The 15,684-nt window shown below is 39.4% G+C and overlaps 1 protein-coding gene across 4 annotated transcripts; it reads right to left on the reverse strand.

Moving 5' to 3' along the window:
• Positions 1 to 1,164: 1,164 nt before the first annotated feature.
• On the reverse strand, positions 1,165 to 10,954 carry SCOC (short coiled-coil protein). 4 transcript variants are annotated; one of them, XM_078149007.1, is made up of 4 exons: positions 10,852 to 10,954; positions 4,853 to 4,921; positions 4,681 to 4,764; positions 1,165 to 2,770 (listed from the first exon to the last, which is right to left on the reverse strand). In XM_078149007.1, the coding sequence occupies exons 2-4, from the start codon at positions 4,872 to 4,874 to the stop codon at positions 2,628 to 2,630; spliced, it is 249 nt and encodes an 82-aa protein (XP_078005133.1). In that variant the 5' UTR covers positions 4,875 to 4,921; positions 10,852 to 10,954; the 3' UTR covers positions 1,165 to 2,627. The 4 variants fall into 4 exon arrangements, with proteins under 4 accessions (XP_078005133.1, XP_020845522.1, XP_078005132.1 ...); XM_020989863.2 differs by lacking the exon at positions 10,852 to 10,954 and adding an exon at positions 10,620 to 10,728; XM_078149006.1 differs by lacking the exon at positions 10,852 to 10,954 and adding an exon at positions 10,616 to 10,721.
• Between the last annotated feature and the right edge of the window lie 4,730 nt (positions 10,955 to 15,684).

Raw genomic sequence — 15,684 nt, forward strand, 5'->3', positions numbered from 1 at the left:
CTTTATTTGAAAACAGTTTTTACATATTTATAAAGTTGAATAGAACATTTGCTAAACTTAACCAATACAAATAAAATGCACCAGTGTTCTCTGATAAGCTGTTAGATTACTTAAAACATAAGTTACACTGTAGCATGTGTACAATTTTTATAACTTTTTTAAAAAAAATTTTTAATTCTTTCAGTTTTAGTTATAACCTTAACCAGAATTACAGAACTGTTTGACCAGATAGCTAATAATCATGTTTCTATAAATTAACATCATTAATACTTAAACACTAAAAACTAACATGCCTCCTCGAATTGTAGGTCCCTGTACCCTACTGTTTAACAAAGTGCATACTGAAGTTTGGGAGGTAAGCTATTCAAGAATTCTTCAGATACGAACATAATCCTTCTTCTTTCTTTTTGCCACTGTAGTATATGATTGGCTCGTAATTGTAATCAAACTAGCATTTCTTCCTCTCTGGCTTTTCCTAGGTCCCACTATAGTCTCAGATTAGCCATTGTAATAAATGGAAAATGTTTTGCAGTGCATTACTGAATGAAGATAAAACCTTTGTCTTCTAAATTTTGTGAGAAAAAGCTGAAGGAAAATTTAGTCAAAGACAAATTTATTACATCAATATATCAATGTACTTTTCATTTTGGATGTTGTGACACACAAAAAAGGGAAACTTTCTGACAAAGATGTTTTGAGAAAATCTTGTCATTAAAAAACAAATTAGATTCTCAGATCTGTAACCTATTCTTCAAGCTTGAAGTCTAAAAATTTGAGTCAGGAATAAATTAGATGAAAATGTAAAACAGTGTTCAAATAAGAATGGTATAGTTGCCAGGTTAAAAGTTAATCATTCACTAGGGGGTCAACAACCCTTTTGTGAAAAGGTTGCTTTGCTTTTCACCTGAAGGAAACCTCATATTTTACTGGATTGGTGGAGAGATTGTAGTGTTGGTTCTATTGGTGAGTTTTGGGCTGGCAGAGTCTGGCCATAACCACAGTCTCACTAGAAATGCCTACAGGCTTGAAAGGAATGAGAATGAGGGAACTATAGCCACTTAAGGATCCCTGAGGTACACCACAACCCTGTGGCATGTACTGGACATTTTAGAAAGAAAAAAACTACACACACATTTTGACAACCACATTGACTCACACAAAACCAAAAAAAAAAAGCTTTTATTTAACAGAAATTCAGAATTACAATACAATTTTAAGTGTTCATAAATTAGATAAAAGTTCACAAATGGATGCAAAATGTTTACTTTGACTACTATATATAATCTGTGTATGTACACGTACACACACACACACACACACACCACACGCAGCTAAAATCAATCACTGTCTAATTTTATATCCATACAAAAAAAATAAGATCACTCCTTGATTAAAAGGCTGTAGTCTAATAAAAGCCAATATTGTAAATGACAACAGAGGGCATCTTTCCCTTTGCCATAACTAAAACAGTTTTACATTTAATTTTCAACAGATACTTAAGATTCCCATGCTAAGTGGAATCTGTACTGGAATTTTAAAAAGAAAATTATTTACCAAAACATGCCTAAAACCCAAATAGTTGAGTTTGGAGATAATTAGGGAGAAGTTCAAAAATTGATAATTAACTTGTGCTACAAGCAAAACTCTGCTATTTTAAGCATGTAATACTAATAAACTCTAAAAGATTTTTTGCAAATGTTACTTTTTCTGGACACTGGAAACCTTGAAGATTGACATTTGGCTAACGGATAGTCAGGCTTAAACTACTTATGACTCCTATCCACACTTTCTCCCAAATGACAACCCCACCTGGATCAAAGAGACTAGATGTTAGGCAGGAATTGGGATAGATTTGGAGTTAATTTGTATGCAGTTTGCTCATATATTTACTTTTGAGATGTAATCTGGAATTATTTTTGTGAAATATATTCCTATCATGAATATGCATTAATTTCTCATATTAAATGAAGGTTCCAAAGAGTAATCTTAATTTTTCTTACTATCATTTGTCTATTCTCTTCAGTTTGTAAGGGGCAAGCCAACAGGCCTAACTCATTAAATTACAATACATGTCCCAGTTGAGAAAAGCTTTTATTTGGTTATCTTAAATAGCTTAAGATTTGGCTTCTTCTTGTATTTAAATAGGTTTATAAATTAAGTGACCAAATTTTAGGGTAAGTGGTGATGAGAACAAAGATAACAATGGAAAGAGGCACAAGATGGTTGGCAAGTTAGATAAAGCTATACATTTTAGAATATGATTTTGGTCACTTTTCCACAAAATGGAAGTTATATTGTTAACTTCCAGGTTTAAGTGATTCTACTGTAATGAGTGAGCCATTTGTTTAACCCTACAAATTAAATCCAATATTGACAAAACATCCATCTTCAAGTTTTCCTAACAAATATATGCAATTCTAATTATAAAGTGTCTACAATACATTTGCACATTTTCAAAGTCTAACATACACATAAACTCACTGGCACCTGCAATTATGTTAATGCTCTCAATTCGCCTATGCCACAAACTAACATTTTTTAACTTGTAGAGAGCCTATGCAGATTGAAAAGGAGAAAAACAAGCAAACCCAGCAGCAATACCAAGAAGTAAACCAGATACCAACTCCTTACTTCCTTTTGCTTTTTGTGTCAGTTGTTTGGAAAACACTAGATGCAGACATAAGGTTTTCTATATACTGTCCAAGAACCTGGTTTTCTGATTTCAGTTTCAGATTCTCCTCCTTGACTGCATCTACTCGTGCAGAAAGATCTAACCAAAAAATTTAAAAACAGCAATAAATTGTTTGAAACAATTCCACATTACTTCACATACCAGTCAATAAACGCTCCATAAATTTCACTGTAATAAACTTTCCTGTTTTCTCATTTTAGTTTTATCCTAGAGACAAAGGAAAAGTTGACAAAATTCTTAATTACTTTGTTGACACCAGGATTGATTTTTAATAAACAAAATTACACTTGCTAACTTAAAAATCACGCTGTTTGAGCAGGCTGTGTTTTGAAACAGGCCAATAACAGGGCATAATACAAAAAAGTTGTACTCCCTCCTTTGTAACATTCTGCAAAGCTTTTCACTTGCACTTATAGAAATGCAAAGAATAACTTTATTAATGCTAATACAATGTTCAGACAGGCCAATAATGTTCTAGAAAGTAATACAGTATTTTAACATCAAACCTAATTTATTCAAACCATATTGCTTTTTTGACAAGCCATATGTTTTCTCATTTTGCCACAGTATACATATTTTACATTAATTCTTAACAGATTAAATCTCAATAGATTCCTATACCAAGCAGAACTGCACTGTAATAAAAATTTATTTTGCTAAAATATGCCTAAATTCTCAACACTTGGGCTTATAATTATAAGCAAGTTAGGAAGAAATGTTGAATTTAAAAAAAAAAAACGATGGGTTTAAATCCCAGCTCAGTCACTTTCTAATTATGTGATCATAGGCAAGTCACTTAATCCCTAAACTTCAGTTTCCTTAGCTATAAATCGGTGGTAAATAATACTTGCACTACAAACTACCTCACTAACAGCCATGTTGTACATGAATATTGTCACCTCCTTATTGTCATAAAGCTCACATTAAGACAGGGTGAAACAGAATAGAGAACCAGCCTTGATGACTGCAAGGCTTGGGTTCAAGTCACTACCAACCCATATGGATTGTGTAACTCTGGGTAAGTTACTTAGTCTCTCAATACTCCCACACAAATATTAAAAGTTGCATAGAAAGTGCTGACCTGCATTGGTAGAATTTCTTATTATACCAGTGAAGTTACAGCTTCAGTCCCTATCTGTAAAGTCACCTTATCTGAAAACTGTATTAAGTTTCCCTGACATCCAACCTTATAAACTTCGAAGGTGCCATGCAACTCCTAATCATACATTAAAATTAAATAATGTGAATTCTACTAAAAACTTATAAAATTAAGAAATTTTAGTAATAAAAATCACAGAGATAAAATATGTAGTCATCTTTTATTTTCTGCATTTGAAAAAATGGAGAACATGGTGATATCTACCCTTTCCCCAGTTTTCCTAGGAAAAGGTATACACAGGTGTTGGTGAAAATACCTGTCTCTCATGGACATTAAGAACATGAAAAAGGGGAAAATATCTGTTGAACACAATTTTTAAAAATCCAGCTACTCCTTCATGTAGGACAAAATGGGAAATGGGGTTCCAAATACAAGACAAAATCAAGAACTTAATCCAATAAAAGTGGACATTGAATTCACCAAGCATTTTTATATATTATTTCTTTTAAGCCCCACAACAACCCTATTAGGTACTACAGGTAGTATTATTACCTCCATTTTGTGGATAAAGAAACTGAGGCTGACTCATCTCTGGTCACCCAACTGGTAATCAGTGAGCACTGAATTTTAGCCCAAGTCTCAACTCTCTTTTTACTATACCTTACTACCTCTCTATATTTAAAATATATGCCTTTTCCTTCTGCCCAAATAGCTAATGATGACTTATGAAGAAGGAGAAAGTAAGCAATGCATCCCACAACAGTTTATATTAAATGGGGTTTTTTTTGGTAGGGTCTTTAAGGTATTCACCTAATATTCTCTACAGTGCCAGTGAATGCACTGTTGACTAGATTTCATTCAATAAAATTACAATATGCAAGTTTCTAACCTTCAAGTGTGTGCTGCAGTTCCAACACCTGATTAATGAGTCGTGTTTTCTCTTCCAATTCCACCTGATTCTCAGCCTCCACAGCTGTGGTTTAAAAAAAAAAAAGATACTAATGGTTATGAAGCAAAATTAGCCACTAAACAATGAACCAGCATAAAAGTAGTAACCATACCATCCATGTCAGCATTCATCATCCTAGAATCTAAACTTTCTCTTGAATACAGTGTCCTTGATGAATATTCTGCAATAGAAAAAAAAAGTCACGTTTGTGTAAGAAAAACTTTTTTAATTGTAAAAAAGGTGGTTGGTTTATTTATTGCATCATATGACTATATAAGAGGCAGCCCAGCAAAATAATTAGAAAGCTGGCCTCAGATCCAAGAAGACATGGCCCAAAGTCTTACCTCTGTGATGATGGGCAAATCATTTAATCTCTTAATATTTCTAGGCCAGAGACAGCAAATACACAGGCCACAACACTCATGAGTGTAGCCTGAACCAGATTAAAATATAACTGGTAAATGTTTAACAAAATAAAGATACAATAAAATAGAGAATACATTTTAAAACTAAATATGCAGCCCACAGGGGACCTTATGTACAGTTTAGCTGACCCCATCACTGTTCTTGGCAGCTCTCTAAGACTCTTAAGTTTCAGAGAAATTGCTGTCTTTCCTTGGTAGATGGAGTTAGTTCATCTGGGAATTCACTCTACCAGTGAATTTGGAAGTCCAGTCCCTATCCCTATCCCATCATATGACCAAACAAAGGTCCTTTCACTCATGAATATGGGTTGTTTCTATACAAAAGCCCAAACAGATATGGGGGGAGGGGAGAAAAGGGAGAATGAATCTTGAGTATTGATTCAGCTTAGTAGTCTTTGAGAGAGGATTCAGTATTATCAAAAAGCAATATGGCTTGAATAGAGTTGATGTTAAAAATAATTATTTTCTAGGACATTATTGGACTGAGTAAGCATCATGTAAATGTAATAATAGCCATTTTTTGATAAATTCATCTTTTGCAAGGGAAGAACAAAGCAGCATCAAAGAGCCATCCATCTCAGGTCCCTTGGAGAGTTCCTCTGCAATAAAAGGCTGCCACTTGGGCATTATCCTCACTGTCACTATATGTGTACTTTAACAAATATTATTTCAGTAGAGACAAGGCAGGAATGAATGCTGTAAACTTATAAGTGGTGCTCTTGTGTATAGTTTTAAAACTAAAATAAATATGGTTTGGTGTATGGGGAGGGGAGGAATATGTAATACAATGCAGGTAATCCAAAATTCATATTTAGGAAATGCATATTTGGCCTATTTTTCTAGTATAAAATTGAAATTAGGCTTCAGTCACTAAGTATATATAATGTCTGTCAGGAAGGACAAAAGATTTAAAACAAGTAAGATTGTAGGGAAATAGTTGCCAGGAAGGAAAGTGAGGTCTTAGCCTCCCCCCTTTCTTAGAAAGCCTGTACTTAACCTGCCATTCCCTCAAACTTTCTATTTGGGTTTTCCCAGTGCTTTCTCCCTGATCTCCTGCTTATTTGTCCATTCCTTATCAGTCACCCTTTGCCAGATCACTATCCCTGTCCCAACCTCTGTGTAGAGAAGTAACCCACCCATCTATCTTGGACCTCTTCCTCTCTACATCCTTGGTGATTTTCATCAGCTCCCATAGATTCAACTAACCCCTGTAGACCTGGAAGGGACTCTGGTGATTACTTAGTTGAATGCTCATCTTACAAGTAAGGAAACAGGCCCAGAGAGGTGGCAGAACTCAAGTCCTGTGACTCCAAGTTTCGTGATCTTTACATCATCACTCCCACATACACATATCCAGCCTTAGTGGGTCCTGAGCTTGGGTCTCATGTTACCAATGGGATGGAAGTCTGTAGGCTATTTATTCTCAACATCTTTGAAATACTCCCCCCCTTTTCCTAACTTCGCTAATTCTGCTGAAATGCTTCATCTGCTGAAATTCACCATCCTTCCAATCACACAGATTTACAACCCTGGAGACAGCTTCAATTCTACCCTATCCTTCACTTCTCCCTAACCAATTGTCAAGTCTTATCAATTCTATCTCAAGATCTCTCCCTTTCTATTTACATGGTCATCCCCTGGCCTGGACCATTACAATCATCTAATCTACCTTGCTTTACTCTCCTTCCTTTATAATATAAGGGATGACAATTCATGCAGCTGCCAAACTGATGTTACTAAATTACAAATGAAATCATGTCATTTTTTCTCTAAAGAAGTTCCAGTGGCACCCAACTGCCTTTATGATAAAATATAAACTCTGGCATGTAAAGCCCTTTACAGTCTGGCTCTGGCCTACCTTTCTAGATTTACTGCTCCTTACTCTCTTTCACATATGCTCTGTATAGGCAAACTGATCTATTTGCTTTCCCTATCAAAGTCATTCCATTTTTCATCTCCATGAATGTGTATAGTCTATCGCATATGCCTGGAATTTATTCCCCCTCTTATAATCCCTAGCTTCCTTCAAGGGTCAGCTGAAGTGTTACTTCCTGTAGTAAGCCCATCATATTATCATGTTACTAGCTCCTTCCCCTACCAAGAAATTAATTTGTATATATTTTGTGCTCCCTTATGTTGTTTCCCCCCAAAGAATATACGCTCCTGGTGGGCAGAAATGGTTTCCTTTTCTCAGCTTTTAGCACAGTGCTTGTTGAATGAACTGAGTAACATTTAAGTTTTATCACAGGTTATTCCCATATGGAAAAATTCCAACGAACTGACTTCAGAAAAAAAATTATTTCCAAACAGAAAAGTCAGTCAACAAGCATTTGTTAAGTGCCTACCATGTGCGAGGCACTGTACTAAGTGGTGTGGATACAAAGAAAGGCAAACAAAACGGTCCTTGCTCTTAAGGAGCTCCATTCCAAGGTTAAAAGGAGTCGGAGTTGTAAAAAGGAAGTGTTTTTTGTTTTTGGCAGTCATCTTTCTTCTTCAACTGGGCCAGAATATTTTGGTTCTATGACAACAGACAAGTGTAGAATCTTCTGTAGTGGTTGTCTTTTGTGACATGATTCCACCATTGGTTTGAACGTGTCATGTACAGCATTTTACATGTTCAGTATCCTTTGGTAGTTTTGAAGGCAATTGCAATAGGCTGTACTGTTCTACTACTTAGGATCACAGGATCAAGGATCAAAGAATTGGAGCTAGAAGGAATCTCAGACCCAAGTGCAGCTCCTTTGTTTTAGAAATCAAGAAACTGAGGCCCACAGAGATTAAGTGGCTTGCCTCAAGTGCCCTATGTACTAAGTGGCAGAGCTATAAATAAATCTTCTTAGACTAAATCCAGCCTTTTTAACCCATAATAAACTTATTTGCAAAATTACATATGAATATTTTGGCCAAAAACTCAGGCTTAGTATAGCTTTGTGTGTGTGTGTGTGTGTGTGTGTGTGCGCGCGTGAGCATCTTCCACAGTGATCATCAGCCCCCACAATGCTAAGTTAGTAATCACTACAATGAGACAGTAAGGTCCCTGAGGCCCAATTCTTCCTTCACTCTAACATATAAATGGGAAATAGTCTGATAGAGAATTCAGATCAATTTTTCTCAAATCCAAGGAAACAATAATTCTAAGATGACTTTGGAATTTTTGCATGTATCTCGGGATGAACCATGGTTCTATGGTTGTTTAAATTCAGGACTCCTGTGGTCATTTTGGAACTGTTCTGGATAGCCTTGAACTCCCAGGTCAGTTTTGGAACTGAACTGACCTTCTCTGGTCCTTCCAATCAGGTATGAAGACATTCTATAGGTTTCCTCAACCATAACTCTCATGTCCACTTTCAGCCACTCCTAGGTACCACATAACTCAAAATCAAATTAGCCTTGTAGCAGAAGGTACTGAATACAAGTTCAGGAAGAAAGAGAAAAAGCATAGTATAATCTATTTGTGACACTGAATTCAATTCCCTGTCTGCCCATAAATTTCACAGCTAAATAAATACTGCCACCCCTTCTAAAACAATAGTCTGCATACTATTTTCCAGGATCACCAAGTCTGTTATCTTTTAAAGCACTATAAAGTTCATATCATTGCTTTCATAGGAAATGCCATGGCTAAAAAACTCTAGGTTATCATCCACATACTAGTATGTTTCTCACCGATTACTTCTGTAATGACTTTTCCCCACTTTACTCCCAACAACTGCCCACTTGCCTTCAGCCTTCATTCTCATTCAATTTTATATCCTCATCTCATCCGTTATAATCAGTTACAAGGTACCTTGAGTCATCATCTGTCCAGCCCTCTCATTTTATAGTAGAGAAAGCAAGCGGTCCAGGGAAGAGAACTGATTTGCCCAAGGTACCCAATTAGTACATAATAGAAGTTTGCTATAACCTACGTCTTTTGACTCAGTCCAGTGTCCTTTCTGCCACGATAATGCTACCACCTTTCACTTACAGGAAAAAGATAAGATGTTGGCACAAACTGTAATATGGACCTAACACATTATTTGCCCAACAGTTAATACGTACTGTCTCCAACTTACTTTTCCCTTCAAAAGTAAAATTATAATACCAAAATTTGCCCTTTTAAACTTCCTCACTTTTAACCTCTCTCCCTAAACAACTGCTATTAGCTTCTCCTAGGTCGGTCTTTCATTGTGGCTCTAGTTTCAAATTTCAGACAGAGCAAAGCAGAGGGATCTGATGAATTCATCAGAGTGCCCCAGGAAAGCACTATGTGTTAATAGCTTAAGTTTCATAGGATTTAGACTAGAAGAGCCTCTCATCTAGTCAAACGCCCTCATTTTTCGGATGAAGAAATAAAACCCACTAGCAATGGTTTTGTTCAAGGTCAAAACTTGAAGTAGGTTCCCTGCCCCAAATACAATGCGAATTCCCTGGTGGTGGCAAACGCTCTGAACGGAAGGGCTGGTGAGCACCTCCCTCCCCGTCAGGAGTTCAGGACACAAGCCCAGGAAGGCCTAGAGAAGTCATCTAAATAAAAATTTTAAAAAAAAAGTCATCTAGTCCGACCCCATTTCACAGATGACAAAAAGTAGCAACAACGAGAGGCAGCAAAAGCCAGTGGTCAGGTAAGGTGGCCAGAACCGCAGCCAAGGTCAGGGAACAAACACAAGTAAACTTCGTGTGGCTAGATGACCGAGTGGTCGAGTGCTGGACCTGGAGTCAGGAAGACCCGAGTTCAAATTCGACCGTTTAACCTGTCTCCCTTAGTTTCCTCAGCTGTAAAATAGGGATAATAGCAGCACCTACCTTCCAGGGGTGTTGTGAGGCTCAAATGAGATATCTGTAAAGTGCTTACAGTGCACAGTGCCCGGCACATTAGTAGGCGCTTAATCAAAGTGGTTTGGGGTCTTTTTTTTTCCCCCCTTCCCTTCCGGGAAGAATTTAAGCTCTGAAAGCCTCAGATGGCTCTCGGATTGCTAGGCTAGAGAGCGGACGCAGATCTGCATCGGCTACAGATGTTTCTTACCCCACCAGTCGGGGTGTCGTGACAGTGGTAACCTTTCACGGCCTGTCACGTGCTCCTTTCCCCCTCACCAACACCGCCCGGTACAGGGAGGGGCTACAACCCCCATTTTACAGATGAGGGCAAGGAGGCCTAGAGCGGGATTTTCCGCCAGCGAATGCTGCGGGCGCTCTTTCCAGGCCCAGCTGGAGGCCGGCGCCCGCTAGCTCGCAGCCTCCGCGTCCCCGCCCCGCAGCCCCTTCCCCCACCCCCGGGGCCACAGGCATCCTGACGGCCCCCCGCCGGGGCTCTGGGGAGGGGGGGGTGCCGCCTCTCTCCCGAGCCCGGCTCGGCCCAGTTCCGGCCACTCTCGTCAGCCCGGCTCGCCTAGTCAGTCCCCATGGCCTTCAGCGCCTCGTGCCGAGGACAGCCCCCGCCCAGGGCCGGTCTGGCCCCAGCGGAGCCTCACCTACCGCCCGAGGCGCCGGGAGGGGGAGGGATCACACGTAGCCGAGGTCTGGAGCCCAAGCCGGAACCCAACAACCAACACCAACGACCCCGCCTCCTCCGCCACTGAGCATGCGCCTACCGCCGGGGCCCTACCCTCTCCCCCTCCCTCCCCACGCAGCTACTAGGCCGGTGCCGGTCTGCCTCTGCCTCTGCGCCTGCGCTTTGGCTGACTGACGCTCCTCGAGGCGCCTTTACCTGCTGTCGCTGGTTCAGGAGCCTACTTCAGGTCGCGACCCCGACGCCCAAAGCCCGGTGTAGGGAGGAGGGAGAGGAAAGAGCGAGGCACTAAAGAAGAAGCGGCCGGCCAATCAGGAGAGAGACGAAGGGGGCGGGGCGAGCCGGGGCGGAGGGAGGTAGGAAACGGGCTTTGCTCGTAAGGATGCTCTCAGAGGCACCGGGACCTGTCCGAGGTCTTGGACCCGGGACTCCTGGGCCTATGAAAGTCACCGAATCGCCCCGGGCTTCAGTACCCCGAGCTGTAAAGCGAGGGTGTTTGATTGAGAAGGCGTCTGAGGCTCCCTCCTGCTTTAAAGATCTGGTCTTATGATTCACGCCTGGGCCTCAGTTTCCTTCTCCAGGACGCTTTTCACTGCCTTGCGATCTCAGCTGCTGCTTCTCAGAAATGAAGTCCGTTCAGCATCAGGGGGTCGATTCAATGAATGCAGCCCGCACCACTTGTGGTCTTAGGAGAGGAGGTTTTTGTGTTTTGTTTTGTTTTGGTTTTGCATTGACTGCAAGAGTTTGCATCTATTGCCAAAACTAATCTCTCCCTTCTAAAAGGGGGCACAGTCGAAAATCCCAGCCACAGTGTCCTCCCCTGTCCGGCCAGAGGGGATCCTCAGACCAACGGGAATCATCAAAGTCAAGAAATATGTGCGGGACAGAGCAGAATAACTATAATAATATCAATAGGATCCTAGATTTAGACCGGGGTGGACCTAAAAAGGCACTGAGCAGACCTCTTGATCTTAGAGAATGGAAGAAACAGACCTAGAGAGAGGGATTGAGTGGCTTGCCCGAATTCAGGCACGTTTTATAAGTAGCAAAGCTGATATTTGAAGGCAGGGCCTCTCACTTAAATTCCTGCATTCTCTCCAATGCAGAAGGAAACTGGTAATAGAGGAAGAAGCTAAATGACTTACTTGCCCATTCTCATGTAGCTGGTATGTGTCAGAGACGGAACTTGAACCCTTATCTTCCTGATTCCAAGGCGGCCGTCTATCCACTGTATCAGTGGTTCTCAAAAGTGAAGTCTGAGGATCTCTGGGGATCCCTGAGCCCCTTTCAGGGAGTTCATGAGGTCAAAATTATTTTCATAATAATACTAATGCATTTTAATTTCTAATATGGCAAATATCCATAGGGATAGCACACATGAACAAAAGATTTTTAGGGTGTTCCCAATAATTTTTAAGAATGGAAAGGGGTTCTGAAATAAAAAAACAATTTCTAACTACTGCACTAACTACTGCAAAGTCAGCTAGGTGGCCTAATGGATAGAGTGGTGGACCTGGAGTTTGGAAGACCTGAGCCTGGCCTCAGCCACTTCCTGTGCACAGATACATTAGCTGTATGACCCTCTGTCTGCCTCAGTTTCCTCACCTATAAAATAGGGATAATAATAATAGCACCTGAGAAGGTTACTGTGAGGCTCAAGTGAGATATATGTAAAGCATTTTGAGAATTTAAAGCACTATGCAAATAAGTTATTATTAAGTGGGATCTTGGCACAGTCTGTGAACTCAACAGTTCCAGATAATAATTTGGAACTGTACAAGAAAAGTTACTAAATTATTCACATCCTTTAACCCAGTGATCCTGCTACTGGCCATGTACCAAAAGAAGGTCAAAGGCAAGTCTAACCTATAGGTAAATACTAATGGCACAGCACTTTTTTGTGGTAGAGAATTGTAAACAAAGTCAGTGCCCACCAGTTGGTGTAATGGATGGTATAGTGCAGTTTTTTTTTAAAGGATGGGGGAACAGGTTTATTTGAAGGTAATAGGGAAGGAGCCAGTAGCTACAGAGAAGTTGAAGATTTTAGATAGTTGGTGAAGCAAACTACAGGAGAAGACAGGAGGGGATAGGATCAAGTAAACATGTAAAGAGATTGACCTTGGCAAGTTGAAGGATCACTTCCTTATCAGACACTGGGAGAAAGGAAGAGAAAATGGGAAAGTGAAGGGTTTTGAGATGCATAAAATAGGAGAAGGAATCACTTCAAATGACTTCAATTTTCCTACATTCACTGATGGTTAGTTGTTTTTGCTCAATTGCTTTTCTCTGTTTCAAGGGAAGATTAGAGGGGGGAAAAGGGAAGGAGTATTAGGTCTTGGAGGAAAGGTAAAGGGGACATGTAACCTGAAATGACTTTAATGAAAAGCAAAGGGCACCAATAAAACATATTACCAAAAAAGGATGGAGGTGCTGTGGACAATCATGCCAGAGGCTGAATAATTTCCTTCTAGATAAAATCTTACCTAATGTGACCTGATTTCTTTTTTGTAGGTTTGTTCATTAAGATATTTCAGTACTTTGATGGATCTATGATCAAAATAATTTGGGACCTCCCTCCATAGGTGCAAATCACAATACATACATACATCATACATATATGTGTGTATACATATATACACACACATACATATGTCTTTTCATCCTATGGTTCTCTTATCCATGTTCTCCATAAATCCTCTACCAAGAATCCTCCTAATGCTCTTGTCTTTTATTATAACTGGCTTTAAAGAGATATGTTACATCTTATATATTCAAGTAGTCTCTATGGTTATATCTCCCATCCAGTTTAATCTGTCCATTCATTTAAGGCAGAAAGTAAAACATTGAACTGAAGTGAAATCTGGGATAGATTACAAAATAAATATAAAGCTGAATCAAAACAAGTTACTTTTGGCTTATCATAACCAAACCTATGTTTCTAATTCTTCCAGCAAGCATTATCTCTTTAAACAACCTCTGACAGGCATTACCCATGACTCCTATCTGCTTGAAAAACTTATGTGCCACGATACTATATGGGGGACTTGTTTCTTCCTGTCCATCTTTATGACTGTCCATCTTTCCTTCTTCCACCAGCTGGGTTCTTTCCATAGAACCTTGACTACCATGGCCATCCTTATGAACTCCCTGTCTGCCGGTATTAGGAGTATAGATATATTTTACTATAAACAATCCCACAGTGTTGTGTCTGTATCTGTGTGTGAGTAATTAAAATGGAACCCTCTGGAGAATTTGCAGTCATGTCTTGCATAACCACAGGTGCTGGTTTCATGCTAAAGGATTCAAATGCTTTGGGATGATGAAGCAATTACCCTACTGGTCTCTCAGCCAAAGAGGGTGTCAGAAGAGGGACTGTATTAGTTTAAGAAGGAAAGACAGCTTCTGACTCAGTCTTTTTCCTTGAACTCTCCTGTGTGCCAAGGATTTCTCCCTCACTAGACTTCTTGTAAGGGGATGGAGGAGCAGCAGTATTCTTGTATGAGCATATTACATTCTCAGAGAAATGTGTGGCTAACAAAGAAGGTAGACCAGCCACGGATTAAGAAGGAGGAATAAATGTCAATGGAAAGAACAATACTACAAAACAATTGAAACGGAATGTTGTAAAATTATAAAAAATAAGTTTGCACCCAAAAAGGAGAGACATAAGGGGACTCCCTTCCTTCTGCTCATTCTCCTTTGCAGAGGTGAGGGTCCACAAGTGTGGAATATTGTATATATCACATTTTTCTTTTTAAAAATAATATTCTAATGCATTTTTCCCCTTACTCTCCTACAACAATTTTTTTTGTTCTAAGGGATGGCACTCTGGGAGGAGGGAGGAAGAAGAATACAAAAGGGAAATCTAGATGATGTAAAAATGAAAGATATCAATACAATTTATTTTAGACAGAAGACAGGTAGACAGTCTGAGTGCTGTGCTGGTCTTTACATAATATTAAAAGACTTAAAGGAACACCTCCAATATCATGAAATTTAAAATAAATGATTTTTAAGGAAAGTCTGGGTGTCAAAATTGAGAAGATATATAGATTTATATTTCCATCAAAGAAAGGACAGAGGAGCTTAGTGACAGATTTGTGAAGAGGAACTAATTTAGTCTTGAAGGAACCTTTAATATAATACAATGAAGCATATTTGTGTTATGTGGAAAATTGATTCTGCTCAGTATTCTGGTTAGCTTAGGTATTTTTCAATTCATGAACTTTTCCAATTATGAATTATTATCATTAATTCTTATTTGTAGCTCTAGTAGTTCAAAAAAGCCATGGTTTCAACTGATAATATGCCTTTGGATCTAGTGATTAGGAAAGGACCATTTTAGTAGAGTGATGGAGTTATAAACTAGTTAGCAAGGGGTTAAGGAGATAATGGGTAGTGAGCCAGTACAAGCACCAGATGTAGACAACTTTTCAAGAAGCTTGACCTATTATTAGTTATCTAGCAGACTTGTACTGGGAGAATCTTTTGCTTTTCATCGTGGACTACATCTCCTAAAAGTATTTGGAGAGTATAAGTTCTGACTTATTTCCTAGGATCCTGTGCATGATAACGCATAAAGATCACGGGGCATGCAGACTTTGAAGGAGAAGGTTAGAAACTCTACAAGAGAAAGAGAAGGAGCAAGGGGAGGTCACTGTAATGAGCAAAATCTGTTTTCCCCAGAGGCAGGGAGTACCATGATTAGCGCTTCCTGTAACTGCAGTGCTATGCAGAAAGGATTTGGACTTCGGTGTGCACAACAGAGCAACCAAGTTCCTGTTCAGTCAAGCTAATGAGGGAGAAGAAAAAAGAGCCAATAGGTACAGAATAAAAGCTTCTGTAGCATTGAGCTAGGGGAAGAATTCAAGTTCCCAGCAGGTACTTACTGACTACTTGAATAACTGAACCACCCTTCCCTTAGCCCAGTGGGAGCTGATTGTATTAAGTTTGAAACGCTGTTTTTTCATCCTGCTGAGGAAGGCAGTGGAAATGAAGCTTGCTGTATCTATTATTTCTGATAAATACAGT

The sequence above is a fragment of the Phascolarctos cinereus genome, unplaced genomic scaffold (assembly GCF_003287225.1).
Source record: "Phascolarctos cinereus isolate Bilbo 61053 unplaced genomic scaffold, phaCin_HiC Scaffold_9;HRSCAF=440, whole genome shotgun sequence".
NCBI classification, from domain to species: domain Eukaryota; kingdom Metazoa; phylum Chordata; class Mammalia; order Diprotodontia; family Phascolarctidae; genus Phascolarctos; species Phascolarctos cinereus.

What these genes read in the sequence shown, in the direction of transcription:
- SCOC (XM_020989861.2), bottom strand. Translation starts at nt 10,020, where the DNA reads ATGTGCCGGGCACTGTGCACTGTAAGCACTTTACAGATATCTCATTTG. An exon ending in CCTCACAACACCCCTGGAAG is followed by an intron (nt 4,922 to 9,950) that starts GTAGGTGCTGCT and finishes TTTCTATTGCAG; the next exon opens with AATATTCATCAAGGACACTG. An exon ending in ACTGCAGCACACACTTGAAG is followed by an intron (nt 2,771 to 4,680) that starts GTTAGAAACTTG and finishes TTTTTTGGTTAG; the next exon opens with ATCTTTCTGCACGAGTAGAT.